At 42.9% G+C, this 27855-nt stretch overlaps 1 protein-coding gene across 1 annotated transcript; it reads left to right on the top strand.

The window, feature by feature from the left end:
- The first annotated feature begins 4540 nt into the window (after nucleotides 1-4540).
- Nucleotides 4541-24681, top strand: NRIP3 (nuclear receptor interacting protein 3). The gene is made up of 7 exons (XM_075188522.1): nucleotides 4541-4803; nucleotides 12823-13002; nucleotides 14587-14669; nucleotides 17420-17559; nucleotides 18506-18558; nucleotides 19716-19807; nucleotides 22782-24681. The coding sequence occupies exons 1-7, from the start codon at nucleotides 4630-4632 to the stop codon at nucleotides 22795-22797; spliced, it is 738 nt and encodes a 245-aa protein (XP_075044623.1). The 5' UTR covers nucleotides 4541-4629; the 3' UTR covers nucleotides 22798-24681.
- The last annotated feature ends 3174 nt before the right edge of the window (nucleotides 24682-27855 follow it).

Here is a 27855-nt window from a genome sequence, read left to right on the forward strand (position 1 = left end):
CGCTGTATGTGGCCGTCCGCCAGGGCCGCGGTTGGAGATGGAGTCAGGGCAGAAAGTTCTGGGGGAAATAAAGTGTTAAGTGTTAGATTCTCTTGATAAAAGTCTGCGTTATTATGAGTCAGACCGGTAGATTTATTAAACAGTTTCTTTATTTGTTTTTATTTTCGCAATAAAACAGGAACATATTAATTACACAGATTTCGCTAGAAATCTCTATATTATCAGTTGGGGATATGAGATACGGTTGTTGTTCTCTCCTTTGAATGTTCAGTCAGCGTCATTAAAATATATTGTAATCATGTAGGAGTCGGCTTTTATGGAGCTGAAAATCAGCCTTGCCGGACAAGCTCCCATGGCATGCTTAGATGTGTAGTACCAGATTGCCGGAGAGTCTGCTTTAGCGACTCTGGTTGAAGAATTTGATAACTGTTGTAAATATGGCAGCTCTCCTGTATCGCTGTCCCTCTCTATAAGGGAGAGACACAGTGTAAGACATGACACTGTTGCCTTTGAGTGATTCTATTGTACAACCAGAGTGTGAACACTTCCAATCAGAAATGCAGTTTCCATGCTGCACAAAAGCACTCAGAGTACAGCAGCTGTAACAACACAAAGAGCCCGATTCAGAATGGAACGAAAGCGTAACTTGCGATTGAAAAAGTCGCAGTGAAGTGTGTGTGTGTGTGGACGCCATATTCAAAGAAAAGATAATGGGTTTGGTCTTTGCTGCAAAACACTCTGCAAATCCTGTTCCATAGCCGTGTGGCTACTAAAGTCTCAATAAGTGTCTGCGAATCATTCACAAACCTCTGATTACAAGCAGTTCACTAGTTCCGGTGTTCATGGTGATTGTTGTTGTCCACTATTTACAGTGGCCCCTAACCACCCACAAATAAAAAACGCCTTTTCAGCCGTGTCTGTGAATACATCCTCAGGAGGGTGCAGCTCATTGTGGGCTCACAACCAAACGTTACTCTGGGTCCCAGCAATGAGTATTATACCCCTGGTTTATACATCCAATATGTTTGGAATTACTTTGCTTTTAGAAATAATCCATTAATAATAAACCATATGTTAATCAGCTATATAGGTAATGAAGTTAATATTCATATAGTTATTAGTCTGGTAATTACAGAGCCCTCACAATATGAATGTACATCACCTTTATGTCTCTTATCGCCATCTTGTGGTGGAATGGAAGAAACGCGTTTGTTGTTATAGGACCACATTTAGATTTAGGAGCTGCAGGAGGTATATTTGCCCCTGGCCAAACCAAGCTGCGATGTAAAGGGTAAAATTTTATATATTTTTTTTCTCTTTAGAGAGAAACTAAAACTGGAGTCCAAGGGACCAATGTCTGCCACCTATAAACGTTCCCGTAAATGCCCCCTCTGCAAATTTTGATGTACATAAGAGCTCCCAGTCAGCCCTGTCCCAATTCAGCAGCTTCTCCTTCAGAAGACCCCCCCCCATAGATGCTGTCATCTTACCGTGCGGATCTACTAATATTCTGCATTAACGGGATGTGTCCCAGCAGGTGAGTTTGTGCATTTGCACGTTCCTAAATTACCTTCTCTACCATTAAGATTCTGCATAAGTTAATTAAATATTTAAATTTAATCTTTAGAAGTGATAGATGATAAATATTCAGTTTGGATACAATTTTACAAAAACTGTTTTGCTATTAAAGCTGCACCTGATTGTTTTGTTTTTTTACGTTGGGTTCTCCACGCATAGAGAATAACTTCATTAATAAAGGGAATGGAGGGGTTAAATTATAGGATATTGTTTACTTTAAGAAAAAAAGAGGGCCCAGAGGCAACCTAAATAATATGGAGAAATATTTTGAAGGTCAAAACAAAGAATTTTTCGTACCAAGAAGCATAGAGAACAAGAGGTCACCAGTTGTGAATGGAAGAAAGAAGGTTTCACGATCAGCACAGGAAGGAGTCTTTACTGTAAGGGCGGTGTCATGCTGTGGAATTCCTGACTAGATGAGGTGTTGTAAGCAAATTCACTAACCATATAAAATGGATTGGGTGCCTTACTTACAGGAATGGGGAAGGGGTAAAAATATGAACTATACTTTAACCATATTGGAAAGTAAATCATATGGTAAATGTAACTTTAAATGCACAAATATGAATATTACAGGTAAGGATACTTGTGTTATTATATAGGAATATTTCTCATGAGAAGGATATGCGTTAACGTCTCGTCTAGAAAAGACTATTTATCAAACCCCCAGGGTAGGTAAGGACTATCGCCGGCGGTGGGGTAAACTGAACCTCCAGTGAAGTATAAGTACTGTTGTTGTTCTCCAAGTACTATCCGAAGATGGAGGTAGCTGGGGGCAGCGATGGGAAGGGGGGGGCTCCTGTTTTCCTGCTGCTGCTAAATACTATCACCAATACCTGCTTTCAGATATCTGGTGCTTAAGCATCATCCTGCTGCAGAGTATTACCACCTTTACCTGCTCCCAGCTCTCCGGTGTTACAGCGTTATCCTGCTGCAGAGTATTACCACCAATACCTGCTCCCAGCTCTCTGCTAGACTCCGCGCCTCTTTGATGGTATATCATCAACTCAAGCAGACCATACCGGTTCTTCCAGACCCTAGAGAGTAACAAAATTATTTTATCTTTCTTTTTGTAATAAAGTTTATTTATTTATTTTTTTTAAAAATTCAACAACTTCACTTATTTTTTCTTGAATCTGGAGCTGGAAACCTCCATCCTGGCTCCAGTTACAGACAGCGCAGGGGGACAGCGTACGAGCCTGGCGAGCGGTAAGCCTCCTCGTACCACTCCCAGTGATCATCGCTCTCCTGCCCTGGTGACATTTTAATGATAAATTGGGTGCTGAAGATTTGTTATCGCTGTGACAGCCTAATACCTGGGTCTTGATAAACAGACCCGTAATTTAAAGAAGATGGACAACCGCAGAATCATCATTTTACAGATGGGATACTAGATGCATTGTAGGGACAGAAGACGACATTGTTACCAACATTCCGCTTTGTTACCTTTGTAGAATTTTGCCCTCTGTAACATGAAATGAGCTCAGTTTGTAAATCCTAATTTCTGTACATAATACGTAGTACTAGTAATTATAAATATACTATGAAAGTAAAATCTGGACAGAACATCTTTCACTTGCCTCTGATGGGTATTTTTGGGGTCAAGAAGGATCCCCCTCACTTGTGAGGCTGATTGGTAGCTGTCACACAATACAATACAATTAGAATTTATGAAAGATTAAACATGTTCAATTTGTGGGTGTTTTTTCATCCTTGCTAATAATACCATATATACATAACCCTTTACATACTTCAAATATGGATAATAATTGTTTCAGTAATCGTTATTTATCCTTTATTTATATAGCACTGATATCTTCCACCGTACAGCACAAATACTTTATTAATTATTCATTCCCATCTAGTTTTATTATAACAGTATTATATCACATCAATTACAGTATTGTTATAGTGTCACATCACATATATTATAAAATTGTTATAACAGTATCACATGACGTCTAATTATAACATTGTTACATCACGGCTATTTCAGTATTGTTATAATAGTGTTAGAGCACGTCTATTATAATATTGTTACAATAGTGTCACATCATATATATTATGGAATTGTTATAACAGTGTCACATCTAATTATAGCATCGTTATAATAGTCACATCACAGCTTATAATGGAGCCAGCGTCCTGGACAGCTGGGAGTCTGCATATATTAAGCACAAGGATTAATAACACACTGCATTTGTAGTTTAATGATACGTTTCATAGGGAGTGAAATGAAAATCCCCTTTAAGCCAGAACACAGTTCATGGCAGCACAGATGTCGGCTGTTTGCAATGTTTGTTGCATAGAATGCTGGGAGTTATAGTTCTACAGGTCTGTTTAACTTTCTCAAGAAATCGACTTTACTTATATATATTTAGTTAAAATGATTTAGATTTGTTTATGTTAAAGCAAAACTATCATCAATAAAACATAATTTAATTAATTGTATTCTTATAACAATGACCGTTTGTACCATTGTGGTTTGCAAAGTCCAAATAAACAGTGTCCTCGCTGGCCACGGCGTTTCCCCATAATACCAGACACACACATCACATACGATCATCATCTATACAATCACGGCTGCTTTGCACACAACAGGCATATTAGCTCAGCATCAAATACATGTTTGGGATGTGAGATAAACTTTTGCAGGAATATGGCAATGTGCAGTGAGCATTTTGGGTGATCTGACCTTAATAGAAAGTGAATACATTACAGCTCTCCTCCCTCTATAATATATAACTATTTTTTTTTCCTTCTAAAAATAATAATATTTTTTTGAACCAAATGCAAATGTAAGAGACACTTCCAGAAGGCCACATATATATATATATATATATATATATATATATATATATATATATATATATATATATATATATTCGTGGGAATGAATGTGAGTTCTAGCCACAGGTGGCACCAGCATCTACAGTAACACAGCAGCCTCCTCCCAGCTCTCTGTACGTCAGTTGGCTGCATCCTCTATAAAGCATCGGACAATAGCCCCGTTCCTGCTCATTCGGCGGAGCTGGGAACAGACCCTGGGAGATGTTTTATTCTGGGATCCTCACAGAGGGCAGCAGGAAGGAGACTGATCTCAGGGAAGCTGCATCTCTGCGGCAGCAGAGGAAGATGAAGCAATCGGTCCAGTTCATCCACAAGGATTCTGCGGATCTTTTGCCCCTGGATGGACTGAAGAAGCTGGGAACATCCAAGGACACAGTGAGACAAATTAATGTTTATTGGGAATGGGGGAAATGTTTTCACTGCGGTGACCACAACATTCTATAAATCTTAACTTGGGAATTTTGAACCCCCCCTGATCAAAATATATTTCCTTTTGTGCTGTTTCGGAGGAGACTCCAAGATCCTCCTTTTCCAAAACTAAAAATAATTTAATATTCCTATTGAAATACTATAATTTATATTATATTATAAGTTAATTAACCATATAATACTCAATATTATTCCTGTAAATTGACCCCAAACATTGCAACAACCTGCCCAGATCATGGTGTTTATAGATTGTTCTGGATTAAAGGAAAGAGACAATAATAGATAATTAATAGTCACTTTAATCTTATGTGACGTTCATGTCCCAGAGGTGATGTACAGAAAAGTGGGCATTTAGCAATGTTCAAATTACGACGTCTGCAGATGCTGAGAATGGAAGATTATATTATATACGTTTATATACATTGTAAGCTTGTGAGCAGGGCCCTCTTACCTCTCTGTCTGTATTACCCAGTATTGTTTTATTACTGTGTTTGTTCCCAGTTGTAAAACGCTACAGATTCTGCTGGCGCTATATAAATAAATGGTGAAGATATTTAATGCAACAATGTACAAATCCAGATTGCAATGTACATAGGTGTTTGCAGCAGTTGGAGTATGAATATGGTTGGTGAGAATCTGGGTGACACACGGTATAATCCATCTCTGTAAGCAGTGCCAGGCACTCTGGACTTCACTCCACCAACCAGACAGATAACCCTCACACCACCAGCACAGCTTGTGTGGAGTCATTACATACATGTCGTATTCGCGTCCCAGCTGGTGACCTGCGGCGTTTCTGCGTCCTGACAGATGCCCTCTAAACCTCAGGACGTTTATCAGGGGGGTGTTTTGTAGTTGTCATTGGCTGGGTCGGTGTGACCGGTGTCTGTCCGGTATTCCTGTTTTGGGGGTAGAGGATGGTTTTCTGGTACTAGACGTGGTGGTTGCTGGGTTATATAACTATAGGGGCATTATAAGTTATAACAGAGCTTTTCTCAGACTTTTGAAGCCAACACAAGAGCCACATTCTTCGTAAACTTCGAATAATTGGGGTCACTGTTCTGTTCATAATGGCTGGGGGACAGTGGGGGGATTAAGATGATCTGGGGCCCTGTATGTACCCCAAGAATCCACACCCCCAGAGCCGTAACTTAGAATCCTAGCGCCTGGGTCGAGAACAACAAATGCCGCCCCCCTAGCCCTCAATTTTAACCAAATTAACCTAAAATATTCCTAAACTGCGCCCCCCTTCAGCGTTGTGCCCTGGGCGGTCGCTCCTATCGCACAGCCCTAGTTACGGCCCTGCCCACCCCCACCGCTGATGTCATGCGTACATCAGGCAGCGCACAACGCACATGAAGTGTCGGATAGGGATAGGTGACCGGCACCCACAGAAACTTCTCTCTAGTAAAACAACCTTCTGGTTTATTCAAATAATCCAGTTACAGCAAAACAGAAATAGTCACAATTCCTAATGGCAATCCCTGCACCTAAGCTCCATGCCATTCTCTATCTGTCGGCCATCTTGTCCGGCACCAATCGCCCCGCCCACAACAACAAATATTATACTATCTGTAACTCCATCTATATTATCAGCCACGTGCAGGACTTTCATGTATTGTAGCAGAGTAGTCCGGGCCCTCTAAGGAGCGGGGCCCCTGCTCCTACAGTGATTCATCAGCTTCTCAGCGGTGAATGCAGAGCTGTAAGCTATAATTGGCCCCTGGGGTGAAGGGTTTTAGTGGGGCTGCAAACACCATTTTATAACAATACTTCATCCTTCCATTGTTACTACACGTAATATTATAACCTTCTAGATGGAGTTTGTTTTTTTACTAAAATTTGCATTTTCCATCTAATTTTGAATAATGTGTCCGCACAGTACCCAGTACAGTACCCAGTGCCAGGAGTCTCTGGTATCACCGACTCCACCCATCTTGTCCTTGGTGAATGATTCGCTGAGGTGAAATCATCGCATCGGAATGTGAGATCCCCCCTGCAGGTCAACAGATTAATTCTGCATAAACCGGATAAAGAGCCTAATTCTAAACTATTGATCACCGTACGCCGACTTCAACACACATAAACATTCTATCCCAGCCCCTGTGTCCACTGGTAAGGGAAGGAAAGGGTTACTCTTCCTTTGTCTATGGACAGACCTGTCACCTACAGTCATATACATGAGAATTCAGTGAGGTGTGAGGCAGTTAGTGCCTCATCCCTCAGTAAATTCACTGGTTCCTAGTGAACTAAATGGCTGCCTTCGCTGTGCACTCGTCACTGTGTTCACCTTCAATAGTACAATACGAGTATATTATTACAAAAAATAAAGTCCTGTATATCATGCTGGACATTTGTTTGCAAAAATTCTAATTTTAAATTTAATTGACCACAGACCTCAGAGTTTTCCTGTTAGGCCGGATTGCACCATGTTATCATTCCCCACCCCCCCTTCACCCAGACACGCCCCCTATTTCGGTTGTTTTTTTTAACAGGTATTAGAGCCTGCCCTGACCTATAGGGGGCATGGTCGGCATTGGGGTGCCTCCTGGCAGTAACTTAGGATGAGGCCACTGTATGCTGATTGGCTGGCAGATTGTCACGTCGTGGAGCGATTTTCTCAGGTAGGATGAGGAAACTCTCATCTCATCTCGGACCAGACCATCGCTGGGCCCACTGGGGGGAGCAGTATTGTTGATGCCCTTTACAGGTAATTAGTTATATGTAAATGTACAGGGGGCATTGGGAGGGTGGGAAGGACAAGCCCACCAGTGTGGGTCATCATATTGGGGTTCTGCACTGTATTGGGGTCACCACATTGTATGAGCATTTATACTTTATGTCATACTGCTCGGTGCGCTAAATATTTGCATTTTGCCACCGCATCCAATTCATTTAGCTCTTGTTTTCCACTGGGCGTGTTCTGTACCTTTCTGGTTTTTATACTTGGCGTACAAATAAGTGCAACAACTCCAAATGAAATGAGCTGCACGTTACTATGTCCTCTGCGCTCATAGAACCCTGGATAAAGGTTAGGTGTCACCTACTGGGGCTGGTAAAGCGATAACATAAATACTGTTTTTCATGTAGATCCCGATCAGCTGTGTTTGAGACATTACTGATTGTTTGTGTGTGTCCACCTTTCTCTCCTGGATAAGCCAAGTCTTTTATTCTGTTTAAAAAATATAATTAAAGCATGTTGGATATATAAACATTATGTCAAATACAGATGTGTTTAACACCACAATTTGCCTGTGTCAGTTTTGCAAGAGTTTTGTATAAAAAAAAAAAAACACTGTGCTGCTGGGGACCCTGCTCCTTCCACTATATAACTCTCAGTCTGTGGCTTCCTGCTGCCTCTGTTCCCCTCCTCCCATCATGTCACTGCCCCTGTCACATGCAACCCTGTCCTCACTAACACATCACTCATCTCCTGATATACTCTGTGCTTCTGGGGGACCCTGCTCCTTCCACTATATAACTCTCAGTCTGTGGATTCCTGCTGCCTCCATTCCCCTCCTTACATCATGTCACTGCCCCTGTCACATGCAGCCCTGTTCCCACTAACACATCACTCATCTCCTGATATACTCTGTGCTGCTGGAGACCCTGCCCTTCCACTATATAACGCTGTGTGTGGCTTCCTGCTGCCTCCATTCCCCTCCTCCCATCATGTCACTGCCCCTGTCACATGCAGCCCTGTCCTCACTAATACATCACTCATCTCCTGATATACTCTGTGCTGCTGGGGGACCCTGCTCCTACCACTATTTAACTCTCAGTCTGTGGATTCCTGCTGCCTCCATTCCCCTTCTCACATCATGATACCAATGGAGCTGCCCTAATAGCTTTTGATTCCCAGAAAGAAGTCAATATATGTAACATATAGAGGTAAATGTATCAAGCTGAGAGTTTTCTTGCGGGTTTGAAAAACCAATCAGATTCTAGCTGTCATTTATTTAGTGCATTCTACAAAATTACTAGAATCTGATTGGTTGCTATAGGCAACATCTCCACTTTTCAAACCCGCCGGAAAACTCTCAGCTTGATACATTTACCCCATAGTGTTAGATGTTTGGGATCTCAGAAAAAGAACGAGCCCATAATAATAATAATAATAATAATAATAATAATATATCACTGGGACTTCTGACACCAGGTTGATCAGTGCATTGTGCCACATTTAGCAGCTATGACAGTTCCTGTTATAAGATGATTCAGTGTCTCCTAACTCAGCCAAAATATTCCCAGTTAAACCTTCAAAGCAGAAACAACAAAGACGCCGACTGCTCCAGAGATTCGCCAGCTGCGCCCATTAACCATCCTGGTGCCAGTCACCCAGCGCCAGCTTCTATATTCCAGAGGGGGTCACAGCTCCGGCACCAGAGGTGTTATATTCCTCCTACGCTAATCACAGGAACAGCTCATAATAAGTGATATGTCTGCTGGGATTATTCATATTTTCCATCTGTCACTTAAATTTGCTGACACGCGACAACACACAACCCACATATAACTTACAGTCTAAGCGGGAACAAATTGCTGCACTTGTCTACTGAGCCGATCTTACTGACATTACCGCACCAGTAATCCCCAGATGTATGACTGTATCCGTACATATAATGTATACACAGTGGCACAGTATAACTTCTCTTGTTCTCTATACTGGGTGTAATTCCCAGTATCTCTACATATAATGTATAGACAGTGGCACAGTATAACTTCTCTTGTTCTCTATACTGGGTGTAATTCCTAGTATCTCTACATATAATGTATAGACAGTGGCACAGTATAACTTCTCTTGTTCTCTATACTGGGTGTAATTCCCAGTATCTGTACATATAATGTATAGACAGTGGCACAGTATGACTTCTCGTGTCTTGTATGCTGGGTGTAATTCCCAGTATCTGTACATATAATGTATAGACAGTGGCACAGTATGACTACTCTTGTTCTCTATGCTGAGTGTAATTCCCAGTAACTGTACATATAATCTATAGACAGCAGCACAGTATGACTTCTCTTGTTCTCTATACTAAGTGTAATTCCCAGTATCTCTACATATAATGTATAGGCAGTGGCACAGTATGACTTCTCTTGTTCTCTATGCTGAGTGTAATTCCCAGTATCTGTACATATAATCTATAGACAGCAGCACAGTATGACTTCTCTTGTTCTCTATACTAAGTGTAATTCCCAGTATCTCTACATATAATGTATAGGCAGTGGCACAGTATGACTTCTCTTGTTCTCTATGCTGAGTGTAATTCCCAGTATCTCTACATATAATGTATGTATAGACAGCGGCTCCCACAATCCCCCGCAACACACAAGTGGACAACCTTATAGTCTCCAGGACTTCATCATCATCATCATCACCATTTATTTATATAGCGCCACTAATTTCACAGCGCTGTACAGAGAACTCACTCACATCAGTTCCTGCCACATTGGGGCTTACAGTCTAAATTCCCTAACATACACACACACACAGACAGAGAGAGAGACTAGGGTCAATTTTGAAAGTAGCCAATTAACCTACAGTATGTTTTTTGGAGTGTGGGAGGAAACCGGAACACTCGGAGGAAACCCACGCAAACACGGGGAGAACACGGAGACTTCACTAATAAATACAGTTTATAGAAGTGAATAAACAACATTGTCTATAAATCCAAAAAACGCGTTTATGTAACTGATTTATATGAATTAAAATTCCAATCTGTTTAATTATATTTATTGCATTCTTTCAGTGTTATTGTCATGCACCCCCCACCCCTTTAAACACCCTATATATGTATTTGGGATCAGTGTGCCAATTTAATTAAACTGGTCTCGGGTTATTTTTAAGCCAGATTAGCTCGCACGTGTTTTCTTACTGACTCAGCCGTCATCTAATGACAATTAATGGACCTCGAAACCCATATTGCAGGTTGCACTAACGAAGAAAAAGATATCTGAATTGTGGCTTGATCCTGGGGGAGGCTGTTTCTCTTATGCACACCTGGCTTCCTGTCAGTAAGCTTGTGGATTGCCACTGCAGGGAACCAATCAGAGGCTAATATGGCTGACAACAGAGTCTCATTTTTATGAAAGGGTGAAGAGCCCTTTTTCTGGTGAAAACAGTGATAGGGCATATTTTCACTTTGACTATAATAATGCCAATGAATATAAACCTTGGTCTTTCTTGCTCAAACCTCCCTCCTCTGTGACATTACAGCAAGAGGTGTGCTGGTATGCTAATCTGTTTCACAATCGCCCTTTGTCAAAGAACATACAATCAGAGAATGTACATAAAGTTATGCTCTACAAATGTTATATATATATATATATATATATATATATATATATATATATATATATATATATATATAATGTCTCCATTAGAGCAAATGGGAAACCATTAAAATAAATGGTGTCAGTGAGCCTTTGCTGATAGTTTCAGTGGCCATTTATCCATCTGCATTCACCTTCCTGTAGGACTTGTGGTCACACTCCTAATGTACCCAGACCATATGTAAGTGGTGGAAAGAGCAAATGCACTTTATAGCTTGTTCCAAAATGAATCATTCTAATTTAAAACCCAAATCTAGATATGGGTAACAGAAAATTATTACTTGCTGGGTGAATTGCCAAGGTTTCCACTGTGTGTGAGGTAGTGATTAGTAAATTAAAGATCTCTGCGCACACAGGGTAATGAGACTTAGAAGCCAGTCACTTTCGCGCCTGATATGTAATTTATTTTCTTTCATTGTGTTAGAAAAGCTGATTTGAGTCGGCAGAATATGGAGAGGAGGATAAATCTTCCCTATAATCTATAGCATTAAATAACTCACTGAAATACTGCAGGGAAAGTGACTGTTTTATTACTACAATATTGAGCTGCTAAAAAGCTTTATAGCTGTAGCTGAAATTCTGATTAAAACAGATTAATGATCTACACAGACAGTACAATAATTCAGTCCACGATTTTTGCCCCGCTTGTTAATATTTACTTTATTTCCCAGTACGTTTATAGTTGTCAGACACAATTCTCAGTGCTTGTTGTCTATGTTGACATTCATTGAAGTACAGTATTTAAAAAACAATATAAATATATTATGAATTAATTTACATCTGGTTGTGTTGTTTATATATAACTTGCAAGTACTGTTTATTTGTCGTTATATTTTTCTTTTGCTGACTTTATAAAGAATGAAAAAAAAAAGAAAATATAATAAAAGTCTATTATGATGACCTTGGCCAGTGAATATGTCACGCTGTGTTTGTGTTCCATATCTGTATACAGTGTTACACATGTAACAGATTAGCCTGCCTGACACCAATGTCCCTGACACTATTTCAGAATATCTGCCTGGGTGTATAAATGTCTTAATGCCTGTGATGAGTGCGCAGGATAAATTGTCTTGTTTGTGCTTCATGTCATAAAACATATGCAGCACAATTGTGCACTAATTAATCAAGCTGCTAATTAATCAGCTTCCTCTGTGTAAGCTGTGTTACTAATTATAAACAGGTTGACAGTGGACGTGGCTGTTTCTTTAAAAATTGCAAGCGGGCGAAATGTGTTTTGTGCTTTTGACATTAAAAAAAAAATCTTAAAAACAACTCAAGGATTTAACTTATGAAAACTACAAAGAGAACGTGAAGGTTTTAGCAGTGAGACCCAATGTGATTTTATTACAGGTGAATATTTAGCGTATGAAGCGTTGTGACGTTACTCGGAGTGTGCTTGGAGATGCGCTACTCTGCCGAAGCAAAATATTTAAGGTCAAATTCCTTTGGTGAATATCCACAAATATTGAACGAGACAAATATTTTGTGGGACAGTGTTGAAAATGTCACTTCTCTCTTTACATAACAGAAATGGTCATTAGTGAACGACACTAGTGTGTGTCCGCCAAGCGTATTTATAAGTGCTATGTATATTTGTCTTTCAACTTTTCTGACAGTTTAATTCTCTTTCAGCAACCCCACAATATTCTGCAGCGGCGTTTGCTGGAGACCAACTTGTCGAAACTGAGGAACAACCGAACTGCATGGATCCCCAAGAGCGAATTCTTGGCTCAGAGCAACAAAGTGCACCATGGAAAAGTGGAGAGTCCCAGAAAAAGTGAAGAAGACGATGCCGTGTTTGTCTGGTGTCAGGTACAGATATTGTATTAACACCAAGTATACAATATAGCACTAGAGCGCCTACTGTGTCATTAGGATGTTACCAACAGTGTTACGACACAACTCACCTGGGTATATCTAAAAATGACTGAAATCCCCCGAAATGATCTCTCACACCCTTAATTAAACCCAAACTTCTGTCGCCAGTAAGACTTAGTTCAAGAGCTGACGCTCTTAGGAAATCTTCAGTCTCCTGACCTATCCAAACTAGAATCACAAGCTAATTCAATCAGAGTAAATACAAACCAAACAACTCCCTGGACAAATGCAGCATCATAAAAACCAAACCTGACACATGAATTCTTTAATGACACAAAGACAGAACATTATAATTTGGAATTTAGCATAACAAAAGGTCACAATGCTTATTGAATAGACATGGTATTGAATGAAAATGGTGATAACAAATTGACATATAAAAATGTAAATGTAAAACAATTTCTTTAAAATAAAATAGAATTAAAACACAGAAAAGTAAACACTACACTAACAATCTTTTTATGTAATCTTCTGCCTGGGTAAAGACTAAATGGTTTGGACAATATATGTAGCCGACTGATCTCCAAAAACTGACAATTTCTAAAATAATTTCATCACATTTAAACCTTGATCTTTCAGGCCCAAACATCCCTCCATTGTGAAATGACAGTAACAGTGGTCTATAAATATATTATAACTCTCTTCTGAAACAGAGATATGGCATGAATTCCACTAAACAGGGTATGATTTTCTGCACATATGCATATGAAACATGAATACATTTTATTGATTCCTAAGAGAATTATCCCTATAGCTTTCTTACTGTGATTTCTGTTAACTGTACTGTGCTGTCTCACCCTGTATCGTGTTTCTGTCTGTCCCTGTACGGCGCTACGGATACCTAGTTGCGCCCTATAAATAAAAATTAATAATAATAATAATAATAATAATATTGCACATGTATGTAACATAGGCAGATGTTATATTATTTCAGCAGTCAGAAACTTATACTGAGGTCTTCTCAAACATGGATTATTGAAAGTATTACTTTGATCCATTGTTTGACATAATGATCATACACAGAACTTGGAGTGACCCCAAAGGAATTCTAGAGTGGCCAAAAAACTAAAGGGTTGACCGCCAGTCTGTGGCACCAGGTAACTCAAAATGAAAACCAGGTGATACAATCCAGGCCCCTGAAACATACATCAAAATACATTAACCCTTGTTTGCCTACACCCAGCGTTTAGAAACCATTTTATCTAAAGTAACTTTAGATTTTAGAATTGATCACATCAATAGGTTGTTTTTCTAATTATCCTGATTAGGCTACAAACATGACATACAAATAGAGTAGAGGAGATTTTAAGGTTTCCTCCTCAGTGCAGGCAGTGAAGGGGTTAAAACGAAGTGGGTCATGTGATCATTACCACATCTGACAACTACCTGCAGACAGTTCCAGGATCTCACCTATTATACAAACCGTTCCTCTGTCTCCCTGCTGTGAGATGAGCCCCCGCGGACTGAACATGTCCCACTTTCCTCCTGGTAATGTCTCTTCTCCCGTGTCTCACGCAGTGCGCTGCTAAGGAGGTGAGGGCAAAGATTGACACATCCTGTCAGTACAACATCATCTCCTCTGCCTGCTTGGACAGACTGGGGTAAGTAACGGCGCAGTGCGGACGCTGCTGCAGAGTGTTGCTTTTTGTAATTGTCAGATTTATTTTCTTTTGTAACCTAGGTCCTGATTCATTAAGGATCTTAAATTAAGAAGTTTTCTATTTAAATCTCCCGGACAAAACCTTACAATGCAAGGGGTGCAAATTAGTATTCTGTTTTGCACATAAGTTAAATACTGACTGTTTTTTTCATGTAGCACACAAATATCAACTTTAAATTTCAGTGTACAAATAAGCTATCAAGTATTTGTGTGCTACATGAAAAAACAGACAGTATTTAACTTATGTGCAAAACAGAATACTAATTTGCACCCCTTGCATTGTAACATGGTTTTGTCCAGGAGACTGAAATAAAAGACTTCTTAATTTAAGATCCTTAATGAATCAGGCCCCTATGCTCTGAGCAACACCACATTGTACCTTTGCACCAGTTTTCATAAATATCCCAAATTACGTCCCAAGCAAGGGTGGAACTATAGTGTCATAACATTGTGACATCACATCAAGGAATCAGACTATAACTTCCTAGGTACATTGATGTACACGTGTACAGCACAGAGTACAATGCTGTGTGTTGTTACTGCAGTCATCTCACTGGGTTACATGTTGTACACAGCAGTGGGAATTATGCTGAAGCTGTTTCTCTCCCTGGCAGAATGAGGTCGGGCTCATTAATGTACCAGGCAGCATATTTGTCTAACAGATACAGAAGGAGTTGGATTAAAGAGCCTCAGTGCAGCCCGCCTGCGTCTCATCGTCCTTGTCTCAGGCACACGACAGCCTTGGTTGGTTATTCTTGAACAAACTGGGGAATCATTGCACAGGAAGGGCCCCCCAAAAGAACATTATTATCAATCAAATCCTATTCTGTATTTCATGGTTTCAACCAAAATTCAGGTCACCCCCCCCCCCCCCCCCCCGTCCACTCACACACACATACATACATCCCCCCATTGGGACTTGTACCATTTTGTTAGCTGACTCAGAAGTGGGGCACACAGCTCTGTAACCAGCTTCCATGGCCCGTTGTTTGTACAAATGATTCATCCGAATATGGGCATCAATGTGCAAAATGTATAAGGATATTGTACAGAAAACAAATAATGCAATATAGAGCATATATAATATAGACGTAAGTCATCAGCGTTACAGACGCAGGTCAGCGGCGTTACAGACGTAGGTCAGCAGCGTTAGACATAGATCATCAGTGTTACAGAGACGTAAGTCATCAGCGTTACAGAGACGTAGGTCATCAGCGTTACAGAGACGTAGGTCAGCAGCGTTACAGAGACGTAAGTCATCAGCGTTACAGAGACGTAAGTCATCAGCGTTACAGAGACGTAGGTCAGCAGCGTTACAGAGACGTAGGTCAGCAGCGTTACAGAGACGTAGGTCAGCAGCGTTACAGAGCCGTAGGAAGCAGCGTTACAGAGCCGTAGGAAGCAGCGTTACAGAGATGTAGGTCAGCAGCGTTACAGAGATGTAGGTCAGCAGCGTTACAGAGATGTAGGTCAGCAGCATTATAAAGACGTAGGTCAGCAGCATTATAAAGACGTAGGAAGCAGCGTTACAGAGATGTAGGTCAGCAGCGTTACACAGATGTAGGTCAGCAGCATTATAAAGACGTAGGAAGCAGCGTTACAGAGACGTAGGTCAGCAGCGTTACAGAGACGTAGGTCAGCAGCGTTACAGAGACGTAAGTCATCAGCGTTACAGAGACGTAAGTCATCAGCGTTAGAGACGTAGGTCAGCAGCGTTACAGAGACGTAGGTCAGCAGCGTTACAGAGACGTAGGTCAGCAGCATTATAAAGACGTAGGTCAGCAGCATTATAAAGACGTAGGAAGCAGCGTTACAGAGATGTAGGTCAGCAGCATTACACAGATGTAGGTCAGCAGCGTTATAAAGACGTAGGTCAGCAGCATTATAAAGACGTAGGAAGCAGCGTTACAGAGATGTAGGTCAGCAGCGTTACAGAGACATAGGTCAGCAGCGTTACAGAGACATAGGTCAGCAGCGTTAGAGAGACATAGGTCAGCAGCATTACAGAGACGTAGGTCAGCAGCATTATAAAGACGTAGGAAGCAGCGTTACAGAGATGTAGGTCAGCAGTGTTACAGAGATGTAGGTCAGCAGTGTTACAGAGACGTAGGTCAGCAGTGTTACAGAGACGTAGGTCAGCAGTGTTACAGAGACGTAGGTCAGCAGTGTTACAGAGACGTAGGTCAGCAGCATTATAAAGACGTAGGAAGCAGCATTACGGAGATGTTGCTCAGCGGCGTTACAGAGACGTAGGTCAGCAGCATTATAAAGACGTAGGAAGCAGCGTTACAGAGACGTAGGTCAGCAGCATTATAAAGACGTAGGAAGCAGCGTTACAGAGACGAGAGACGTAGGTCAGCAGCATTATAAAGACGTAGGAAGCAGCGTTACAGAGACATAGGTCAGCAGCATTATAAAGACGTAGGAAGCAGCGTTACAGAGATGTAGGTCAGCAGCGTTACAGAGACGAGAGACGTAGGTCAGCAGCGTTACAGAGATGTAGGTCAGCAGCATTATAAAGACGTGGGAAGCAGCGTTACAGAGACGAGAGACATAGGTCAGCAGCGTTACAGAGACGAGAGACGTAGGTCAGCAGCGTTACAGACGTAGATCAGCAGCGTTACAAACGTCGCTCCCGTTAATGCTGACGTAATATAACAGCAGGTCATAACCTCTCTCTTCCTTCCTCAGATTAAAGGAACATTTCAGGTCCTATAAGAATGAAGACGAGAACATTTCTTTACCCTATAACGTGAAAACCATCGGTCAGTTAGACCATTTGACGGTGACGCTGGGCAACATCTCTCTGGATTGCAGCGCTGCTGTGATAGGTCAGACATGACTCCCTACATATAAACCAGGACACATGGGGCCTTCTCAACACACGGATGTTATACAGGGGCCACTGACACAAACACTGTGGAGCCCTGGTCTAAACACAGCGCTGCTCAGTACATAAACTAACAGTGTTACAGATGACCGTGATTATCCAAATATACTGATGATAAACATCTCACAGCTGCATTTATCACAGAATAACTGCAGAGGTTGATTTGCTGACTTGCTCATGATCAGTGAATGAATACATTTTAATATATTTTGATTGCAGAACAGAGTACAAGCTAAATAGCCCCATGCAAAGCTGGCGAATCATATTAATATTGTTGTATAGAATGGAGCAAAGACGAGCACGACCTCTCACTCTTTACCTTTGATAAATAAGCCCCAATATCTTAGTTTTTTCCAGGCTTACCATCTATTTACATTTCTTACAAATTCAGTTGTAGTTCCAACCCGGCTGTTATGGTGGTGAATGTATCAAGCTGCGAGTTTCCTGCAGATTTGAAAAGTGTAGATGTTGCCTATAGCAACCAATCATATTCTAGTTATCATGTATTTAGTACATTCTACAAAATGACAGCTAGAATCTGATTGGTTGCTATAGGCAACATCTCCACTCTTCAAATCTGCAGGAAACTCGCAGCTTGATACATTTAGTCCAAGGTGTGATTTTAGTTGGTCAATTTGACCATACTGACCAACCTCTGTAGATCTGATTGGCTCACTATAACTGATCAGAAAATAATCTAATCTGATTGGGTATGAAAGATTGAAAGACATTTGTGATTCGGTTGATCAACAACCAGATGAGTGCGATTTAGCCACTGATACAGTGATGGACACCTGGATTATACCATCTGCTGGGGAGGTGGGGGGGGGGGGTCTTATGTGCAATGCTGTCACAATAACCCTGATATTCTCCCCCCCCCCCCCCAGATGACAATGAGAGGAGTATGTCGCTCGGGCTTCAGACTCTGCGATCCCTGAAGGTACAAGATCTTCCTGCAAATCCAAATGATCAATCTCGTGTGTAATGATCAGATATAAAGTTGATCTGTCCTCTCACTTCTTTATTTATGTGAAACTAATAATTATTTGTATATTTCTACAGTTTTAATACTATTGAACCTAACACAGAATGTTTATTCATCCACCTTAGGGCTGTAACATGCAATGTACATAAAACTTCACATCTTTACAAAAAAAAAAATACAAATTCAGCATATACATAGAATCAGCATAACTCTTATATTATATATTATTTTATTCACATACATTTTAATAGATATTACAGGGTGCAATAACCATCTGTTCACTTAGGGTCAGCTATTCACTGGGATCTCTGTTCATTCATCTTGGTCCAGCTTATTCTGCTGGAAGTTACACCCAATATCTCTCTGTAAATCCACATTACAACTTACAGAATACATATTATTTTAAAATGACGACACATTAAATTTCTTAATATACTTCCATACAAGTCATTTATCATCCACCAACCACGTGCTGTAACTACAGCAACCAATCACACATTTGCTTTCATCAGTCGTACTTGCATTGATCAATCCTGATACATTATTGGTTTCCATGGTTACAGAACAATGCGCTAACTGTACTATATTTTTTATGAAACAACCCATTATGGTTTATGCTCAGCCAGAGCTTGTACCATATGTGACTCGGTTGGGACAACGTAGGAGGAAGTACAGGCTACATTCAGTATCTGTGTACAGAGAGAACACATTTTATAACCATTTAGTGATCATTAACATGGCCCAAAGGAACTCTAGAAGGCAGCAGCGGATTTACTAGACATTGTTGGTGCCACACAAAAGTCTGATAGCTGAGAAGAGCTAGCTGCCTTCAGATAACTAACCTACAGCATACCTTCCTGCAACATTTACTGAGTACATAACTTTTTCTATGCATTTCAGCAATGTATTTATATAATCAGACTCGGTTTTATACATTATATACAAACCAGAAATGATATTTTATGGTATAATGCATACAGTAAAAGGTTATAGGATGGCTCACACAAGACATTAAAGTATTCTGGAGGTGGGGGCACCTTTATGTTCCAGTACCCACAATGTCTGTCAGAGGAGAGAAAGGAATAGTGATGATTATACTCTGTGTTCTTCAGTGTGTGATAAACCTGGAGAAGAATCAGCTGGAGGTGGGGAGGTCGGACACCGTCCCGTTCATTGTGAGCAGAAACTCAGCAAAAGAAGATCAGTGAGTAGTGTCTTATTAACCTTAATTATGTGTCCCCCGCAGCGCCATCGATGTGTGAGTGCCTGGACCCTACTAAGTACAGTGAATGGCGACGGACCCCCACCATAGTTCTGTTATAGGGAAGAACAGGGGGGGTTGGTGATTAAGTAAAATTCAGAACAAAATTAGAAAGCCCCCAACATATGCAAAAGCAGGATGGTTACAAACATACGTACCCCCCAAACACAGCAATATAACTGTAATGTGTTTTCACAACGGGACGTTGCTTACCATCTCTTCAGGATTTACACTGTCTATGCCAGTGGTTCCCAAACTTTTGCAGTTCGCGGCACCCTTAGAGTCTCCAAATTTTTTCAAGGCACCCCTCCAAAATAATTATTGAGCAGTCCTGTTTTAGAAGTAGTTGGGTCAAAAAATTGTAATAAGTATTTAGGTCAGGACAGAAATACTTATTTAGTTGTATGCAAAAATGCCCCCTCTGCATCCAGACACTCTGCCCTCAGGCACTCTGCCCCCTCTGCATCCAGACACACTGCCCCCTCTGCATCCAGACACACTGCCCCCTCTGCCACGCTGTCCCCCTCCTCTGCCCTCTCTCACGATGTCCCCCTCCTCTGCCCTCTCTCACGATGTCCCCCCTCCTCTGCCCTCTCTCACGATGTCCCCCCTCCCCTGCCCTCTCTCACGCTGTTCCCCTACTCTGCCCTCTGTCACACTCCTCTGCCCCTGTTACACTCCTCTGCCCCCTGTTACACTCCTCTGCCCCGTTGTGCCCCAGCTGTCACCCTCCTCTGCCCCGCTGTCACGCTCTCTGCCCCAGCTGTCACCCTCTCTTCCACGCTGTCACGCTCTCTGCCCCAGCTGTCACCCTCTCTGCCCAGCTGTCACCCTCTCTTCCCCGCTGTCACCCTCTCTGCCCCAGCTGTCACCCTCTCTGCCCCAGCTGTCACCCTCTCTGCCCCGCTGTCACGCTCTCTTCCCCGCTGTCACGCTCTCTGCCCCAGCTGTCACCCTCTCTTCCCCGCTGTCACCCTCTCTGCCCCAGCTGTCACCCTCTCTGCCCCAGCTGTCACCCTCTCTGCCCCGCTGTCACCCTCTCTTCCCCGCTGTCACCCTCTCTGCCCAGCTGTCACCCTCTCTTCCCCGCTGTCACCCTCTCTGCCCCGCTGTCACCCTCTCTGCCCCGCTGTCACCCTCTCTGCCCCTGCTGTCACGCTCTCTGCCCCAGCTGTCACCCTCTCTTCCCCGCTGTCACGCTCTCTCTGCCCCAGCTGTCACTCTCTCTTCCCCGCTGTCACGCTCTCTGCCCCAGCTGTCACCCTCTCTGCCCCGCTGTCACGCTCTCTGCCCCAGCTGTCACCCTCTCTGCCCAGCTGTCACCCTCTCTGCCCAGCTGTCACCCTCTCTTCCCCGCTGTCACCCTCTCTTCCCCGCTGTCACGCTCTCTGCCCCAGCTGTCACCCTCTCTGCCCCGCTGTCACCCTCTCTGCCCCGCTGTCACGCTCTCTGCCCCAGCTGTCACCCTCTCTTCCCCGCTGTCACGCTCTCTGCCCCAGCTGTCACCCTCTCTTCCCCGCTGTCATGCTCTCTGCCCCAGCTGTCACCCTCTCTGCCCCAGCTGTCACCCTCTCTGCCCCGCTGTCACCCTCTCTGCCCCAGCTGTCACCCTCTCTGCCCCAGCTGTCACCCTCTCTGCCCCGCTGTCACCCTCTCTGCCCCAGCTGTCACCCTCTCTGCCCCAGCTGTCACCCTCTCTTCCCTGCTGTCACGCTCTCTGCCCCAGCTGTCACCCTCTCTGCCCCAGCTGTCACCTTCTCTGCCCCAGCTGTCACGCTCTCTGCCCTAGCTGTCACGCTCTCTGCCACAGCTGTCACCCTCTCTGCCCCAACTGTCACCCTCTCTGCCCCAACTGTCACCCTCTCTGCCCCGCTGTCACCCTCTCTGCCCCAGCTGTCACCTTCTCTGCCCCAGCTGTCACGCTTTCTGCCCCAGCTGTCACCCTCTCTGCCCCAGCTGTCACCCTCTCTGCCCCGCTGTCACCCTCTCTGCCCACCTGTCACCCTCTCTGACCCGCTGTCACCCTCTCTGCCCCAGCTGTCACCCTCTCTGCCCAGCTGTCACCCTCTCTGCCCCGCTGTCACCCTCTCTGCCCCAGCTGTCACCCTCTCTGCCCCAGCTGTCACCTTCTCTGCCCCAGCTGTCACCCTCTCTGCCCCAGCTGTCACCCTCTCTTCCCCGCTGTCACGCTCTCTGCCCCAGCTGTCACCCTCTCTGCCCCAGCTGTCACCCTCTCTGCCCAGCTGTCACCCTCTCTGACCCGCTGTCACCCTCTCTGACCCGCTGTCACGCTCCCTCCCTCTCTCCTCTGCCACGCGCCAGCCATAGAAAAAAAATTAAAAGCACAGAAACTTACCAATCCTCCGGGCGCCGGGACCCAGCAGCCTCCTCTCTCCCGCAGCAGCTTGTTACTGACGTCGATATTCAGTGACAGCTGCGGGAGAGAGGAGTCTTCTGGGTCCCGGCGCCCGGCGGATTGGTAAGTTTCTGTGCTTTTAATTTTTTTCAATGCTTGGCCCGCGGCACCCCAATGACAGCGCCGCGGCACCCCTGGGAGCCGCGGCGCACAGTTTGGGAACCGCTGAGTCTATGCCGATAAAACGTTATTAAAGTAGCTGAACCTTCTTGGATCAGTTCGACATGATGTGAAACGGCTGCATAACATTAAATTGTTGGCTTTTTGTCTCATGGTTGGTCTACGACGGCCTGCAGTGGGCTGGGGTTATAACTAGTACCTGCCCCTGTGTACCTACAGGCAGAAGGTTGGGGGAGTTGGCTTCTTATATAAAAGGGCTCAATAGTCCATTACTCACCTGCAGAATTAGCTGGGCCTATTTAAACGACGGGCCTGGATTATTGATGCTGTTGGTGGATGATGATGTGTGGTCCTGATATAACCTGCTCCTCTCTATGTCAGTTCCTCAGATGCGTAGTGGGAGGACGGAGCCTCAGCTGAGCCAGGGAAGGGCGGTACTCTCAGCAGATCCGAACAAGACCCCTCTGTCGTTGTGTTGTATCCTGTGACGCCTTAGTGTCTCTCTGTGCTTTTTATACTCCTCCCTCCCTGATATTATCACTATTATCTGGAGATTTTTTACTAGATGTATTTTAATATGCTGGTATTTATAGAAAAAGATAATTGCACTCACCTTCTGCTGCTGCGTTTCCTCTGCTACAGCGCCCCCCACAGTCAGGAGCAGGAACACCTCCACATAACTCTCATTATATCAGCCACCTCCTTCCTGGGCACTGTGCAGAGTCCAAACATCACTAGACAATGTCTTATGCCCTCCTGATACCCGCTGGCAGCTCTAGTAGCAGCAACACGGTGAAGAAACGCTATCTTCTACTCAACAGGTCATGTTTTCTGGATTTACCTATGTGGGAATGTGAGATCATTGCTATCTTTTTCATTCACCTGTGGATGGAGAATACTTAAATCATGACCTGTTGGGAGTACCTCTTGTGGGGTTTGATAAACTGCGCTGAATGCAAGCGGCAGAACTCCCCATTGTAGATTTGTTACCAAATAAGGCGTTAATTCATAAATGGAACAACTAGGACTCCGCCCCGGTGATTGAGGAACTCCGTCAATTATTTCCACATCTGACTTTGTTGTCCTAAACTTTTCAGAGGTCCCATAATGAAAACTTATTTTTATACAGAGTATACAATAATAAGATATAAAAGTGAATTATAATGATTAAAATAAGATTATTATGACTCTGTTAAAAGGAGATTAAAGTCTTATTTCTCAATTCCTCTCCCTGATTAGAAGAACGGGGAGATATCTGCAGTTAGGACTCAGTATTGGGCGGGTCATAAGGATAATGTAAACTTTTAGGGACTTGTAGTTCCACAACGGTTGGAAAGCCGAATTTTGCCCCAGTCTCCTCTAAGCAATATGGTGACAATGGGGTGATTTCCATATTGCGATATTTATTATCAGATCACTATATAGATATATTAATGATTATCTCAGGGTTATTCTGTTGGATAGACGGTAAAGTCAGTATATTGGTCTGATATCATATTATTATATCATAGTCCTATCTCCCACCAGACAATCAGCATAAAATGAGATTTATAAGTTAGTGGTGCTTGTTTTATTATAATCCTGGGACCCCATTGATCATGCGCCATATATCAGAGATGCTCCGGAGCGGGTGATTGATCTATTGGACTTATACCCACCAAACCGGCTGTCACCAGACTGGTCGAAGCTACCCTGATGAAAGCTGAAATCTGGTTGGTTGTTATGGGTTTCAGACAGCGGCTGGTTGGCCAGGAGGGGGGACATCTGCCCCCAGGGGCGGCCCCATAGTGGGCTACCTTGGGCTGGGTCACTGGGCCACCACCATTTTCTTTTAAAATATTCCGAATAGACTCCTGAGCGGAATATTGACCCCCCCCCTAAGGCTAAAATTTGCCAGCCAGCCCCTGGTTACAGAACAGCCTGCTCTATACACTGTTATTATCTATGCCTTTATACTGGACGCGTTGCCTACTCTCTATGGATCCAGCCGTTCTGTGGGCTGAACCTACATTGCTGACATGCAGTCTATCACACCACTGGAATCTAGGGACATAACTCTGTGCCTCGTGCCACATTTATGCCACTAGTATTATCCTGTATGTTGCTTTAGCCCAAAAGATGACTACATCCATTGTGGGTAGGTGACGGGACACTTATAGCCATTACTACCAGCCATCCCTGCACAGACAATCTGCCTCCTCTGGAAATGTGCCAACGTTCACTTTAATTGCTAATATTTATTACAGCAAATTGTTACAATAAACATTATTGCATGTTGAAAGATGTCTATGTCTTATTCTGCCTGGTTGTAACTGAAACTTGAGATTCTTGATTTTAAAACAACTCCTAGCGGTGGTCATTTCAGCCGGTAACTCACATAAGGTAGCGGTATTAGATCTGATTATCACATGGCGCTCAGATAACGTTACACAGAAAACTATAAAGGTGGAACGCGTTGAGTGTGTATAATGTGGGTGTTTGATCTGATGTCAGGAGAAGAGGTAACAGTGAAGACTGATGGAAATAAGATGGGCTGGAACTTCTTCTGTGATAACAAGAGATAAACACCTTTGTGCTCGAAGCTGATGCGTGGACTATAGCTCAGACATGAAAGTAATGTATATTATACCCTGTATGTCTCCTTGTTTTTATTTCACAAGCTGATAGATAGAATGCCCGGTGCCTGGCATAATCCAGCGACTCTGTCTCCGCAGCTGTTATTAATGGAGAATACTGGAATTGTGGTAGATTTATCATTCCCTCTGTGTGATATTGGCCATAAGCAGCTCTCACCCATCCTATCCAGCTGCAGACAGGATAATGACAGAGCTGAGACTCTGAGACATAATAACAGCCTAACTCACTTGGTGTAAGTGAGTGAGACTGGAAAGTGACAGGTTCTGTAGAAATAATGATTTGTAAGGACCAGAGTTCATTTAAGAACCGTGTAAGATCAGCAATCAAACAGTCATGGGGGTATATTTACTAAACTGCGGGTTTGAAAAAGTGGAGATGTTGCCTATAGCAACCAATCAGATTCCAGCTGTTATTTTGTAGAATGTAGTAAATAAATAACTAGAATTTGATTGGTTGCTATAGGCAACATCTCCACTTTTTCAAACCCACAGTTCAGTAAATAACCCTAAATCAGCGATGGATAAGCTGATACATTTTAGGGGCCGCATGGGTGGCCCTATAAGCTTATTAAGGGCCGCACATTACCCTTAATCTCAGTAATAAGGTAAAAGACTACATGTAATCACAGAAAGAGACACCTATCTTTAATAACATATCATCAGGTGTTTTACACGTATTACACGCTACAACAAACACATCTAACAATAAAGCAGGAAGGAGCTGAGGGCCACAGAGGACGGCTCAGAGGGCCACCTGGTGCCCATCACTGGTCTCAATAAGTCCAGGTTTAAGGTTATTACTGGTTTATAAACTGTACATCATCTACAAATGGCTCAGTTAGTATCTGCAGATCTGTAGAGGGTCAGTCAGGATGTGTGCAGTGTTTTTATATAAGTTATAGGGGGTAATCTGCAGAAGAGGAACTTGGAGGTAGGTGGTATATATGGAAGCAATAGCACAGGAAAAAGGTAGTGTAACCCATAGCTACCATACAAAACTGCACTAGAATATTGGCAGAATGTGATTGGTTCCTTTGTCCTGCACACATCGTCCCAATATATGGCAGTTTTACAGATTAATTCGGACCATGCAGCCAAAATACACGGAGCATCCGATGAAACCCGCTCCCCATCCGGGCTAAACTCCACCCCAATAACGTGATATCATCATAACCTCTATCTATGGGAATCATTCAGCATTGTCCTAATCCCAGAAGAGGGTCCGGCTATGGGATGAATTATGCAGGGTGATGGTTACACTGATTAATGTACATAGACGTGTGACCACCTGGGTCTGTAACCTATTGGTAGCTGCAGAGCTGCGTTCACACCAGAGATTTTGTAGTTGCATCTTCCCATTATGGGCAGCACGGTGGCACAGTGGTTAGCACTTCTGCCTCACAGCGCTGGGGTCATGAGTTCAATTTCCGGCCATGGCCTTATCTGTGTGGAGTTTTATATGTTCTCCCAGTGTTTGCGTGGGTTTCCTCCCACACTCCAAAAACATACTGGTAGGTTAATTGGCTGCTAACAAATTGATTCTAGTCTCTCTCTGTCTGTGTGTGTGTATGTTAGGGAATTTAGACTGTAAGCCCCAATGGGGCAGGGACTGATGTGAGTTCTCTGTACAGCGCTGCAGAATTAGTGGCGCTATATATAAAAATGATGATGATGATGTGCTGTATGGCCGAGCACAGGTTATTGGTGAGATGAGTTACAGGGCTAGATAACATTAAAAATAAATGTTTCAGTGGCTTCATGTAAGCGCTACAAGTCGGCCATTGTCATGTGGTTATTTTATACAACTAGCTATAAAAGTCCCTCAGGTGAACCCACCCAACCTGCAATAATAATGCTATTCCGTGTCCTCACATTGTGCATCCTGTGGACACCTCCCTATAAGGAGACAACAACTCCTGGGGAGTTCTACCTCTCTTTACTTTAGTAGAAATGTGCTTGACAGTCCCTTACTGAATCCCATCAATCAGACTGTGCCTTACAGCACTGGGATCATGAGTCTGATTCCTACCACAGTCTTATATGTATGTGGAGTTTCTGTGCCTGAATCATTAAGGAACGTAAATCCCGATACATGAAGTATTTTGTGTACAATCGCTCTGTGCGTGCCCAGAACCAGACCGTACGCCAAATACATATTATGTACAGTAGATTTTAATAACATCCTAATAGATAAAATTAAACCAAAACAAACTAAAACACACATTACATTATACACTAGGTAATGTTGCTGATAAGAACCAGGTATTTCAGAGAGAATAAATCTCCTGGCTACAAACAATCACCTGACTATTTTTTTGGTAATGACAATCTGGGGTATACACCTACCCTCGCCCAAACCCTCACCAAATTATAGCACAGCACTGAAAAACCAGGGATCACCCTGGTAAACGCATTTTTTTCACCCCTTGAATTTTACTTAAATATCTCATCTCCCAAAATAAAATCCTGTGTCGCATGTTGGTAAAATGAGACACAGAAGTCAGCATTTAATTGCCAGGGCCGTGGAAGGTTTTCCACCTCTCTATAAGAACAAGCTCCACGTGCATCTGTAAATAAGGCAAAATTCAAGCAAAAATAGTTTCTCACAAGGCGGCATTTGTTGGGCTCGCAGCAATTTCAGTAAAGTTACCCTTATTATATCCGTTATTGGAGAGGGAAATTGATTAATCGATATTATCACAGTAAAACTGTCAGCGAGTCAGACCAGGTTCTGTGGTCAAAAGAGTTCCAGTAAGATCATTATCTTACTAAACCGAGCAAAAAACTATCTCAGAAACTATGTTACTCCCACAAGTAGG

The sequence above is a fragment of the Mixophyes fleayi genome, chromosome 10 (genome assembly GCF_038048845.1).
Source record: "Mixophyes fleayi isolate aMixFle1 chromosome 10, aMixFle1.hap1, whole genome shotgun sequence".
NCBI classification, from domain to species: Eukaryota; Metazoa; Chordata; class Amphibia; order Anura; family Limnodynastidae; genus Mixophyes; species Mixophyes fleayi.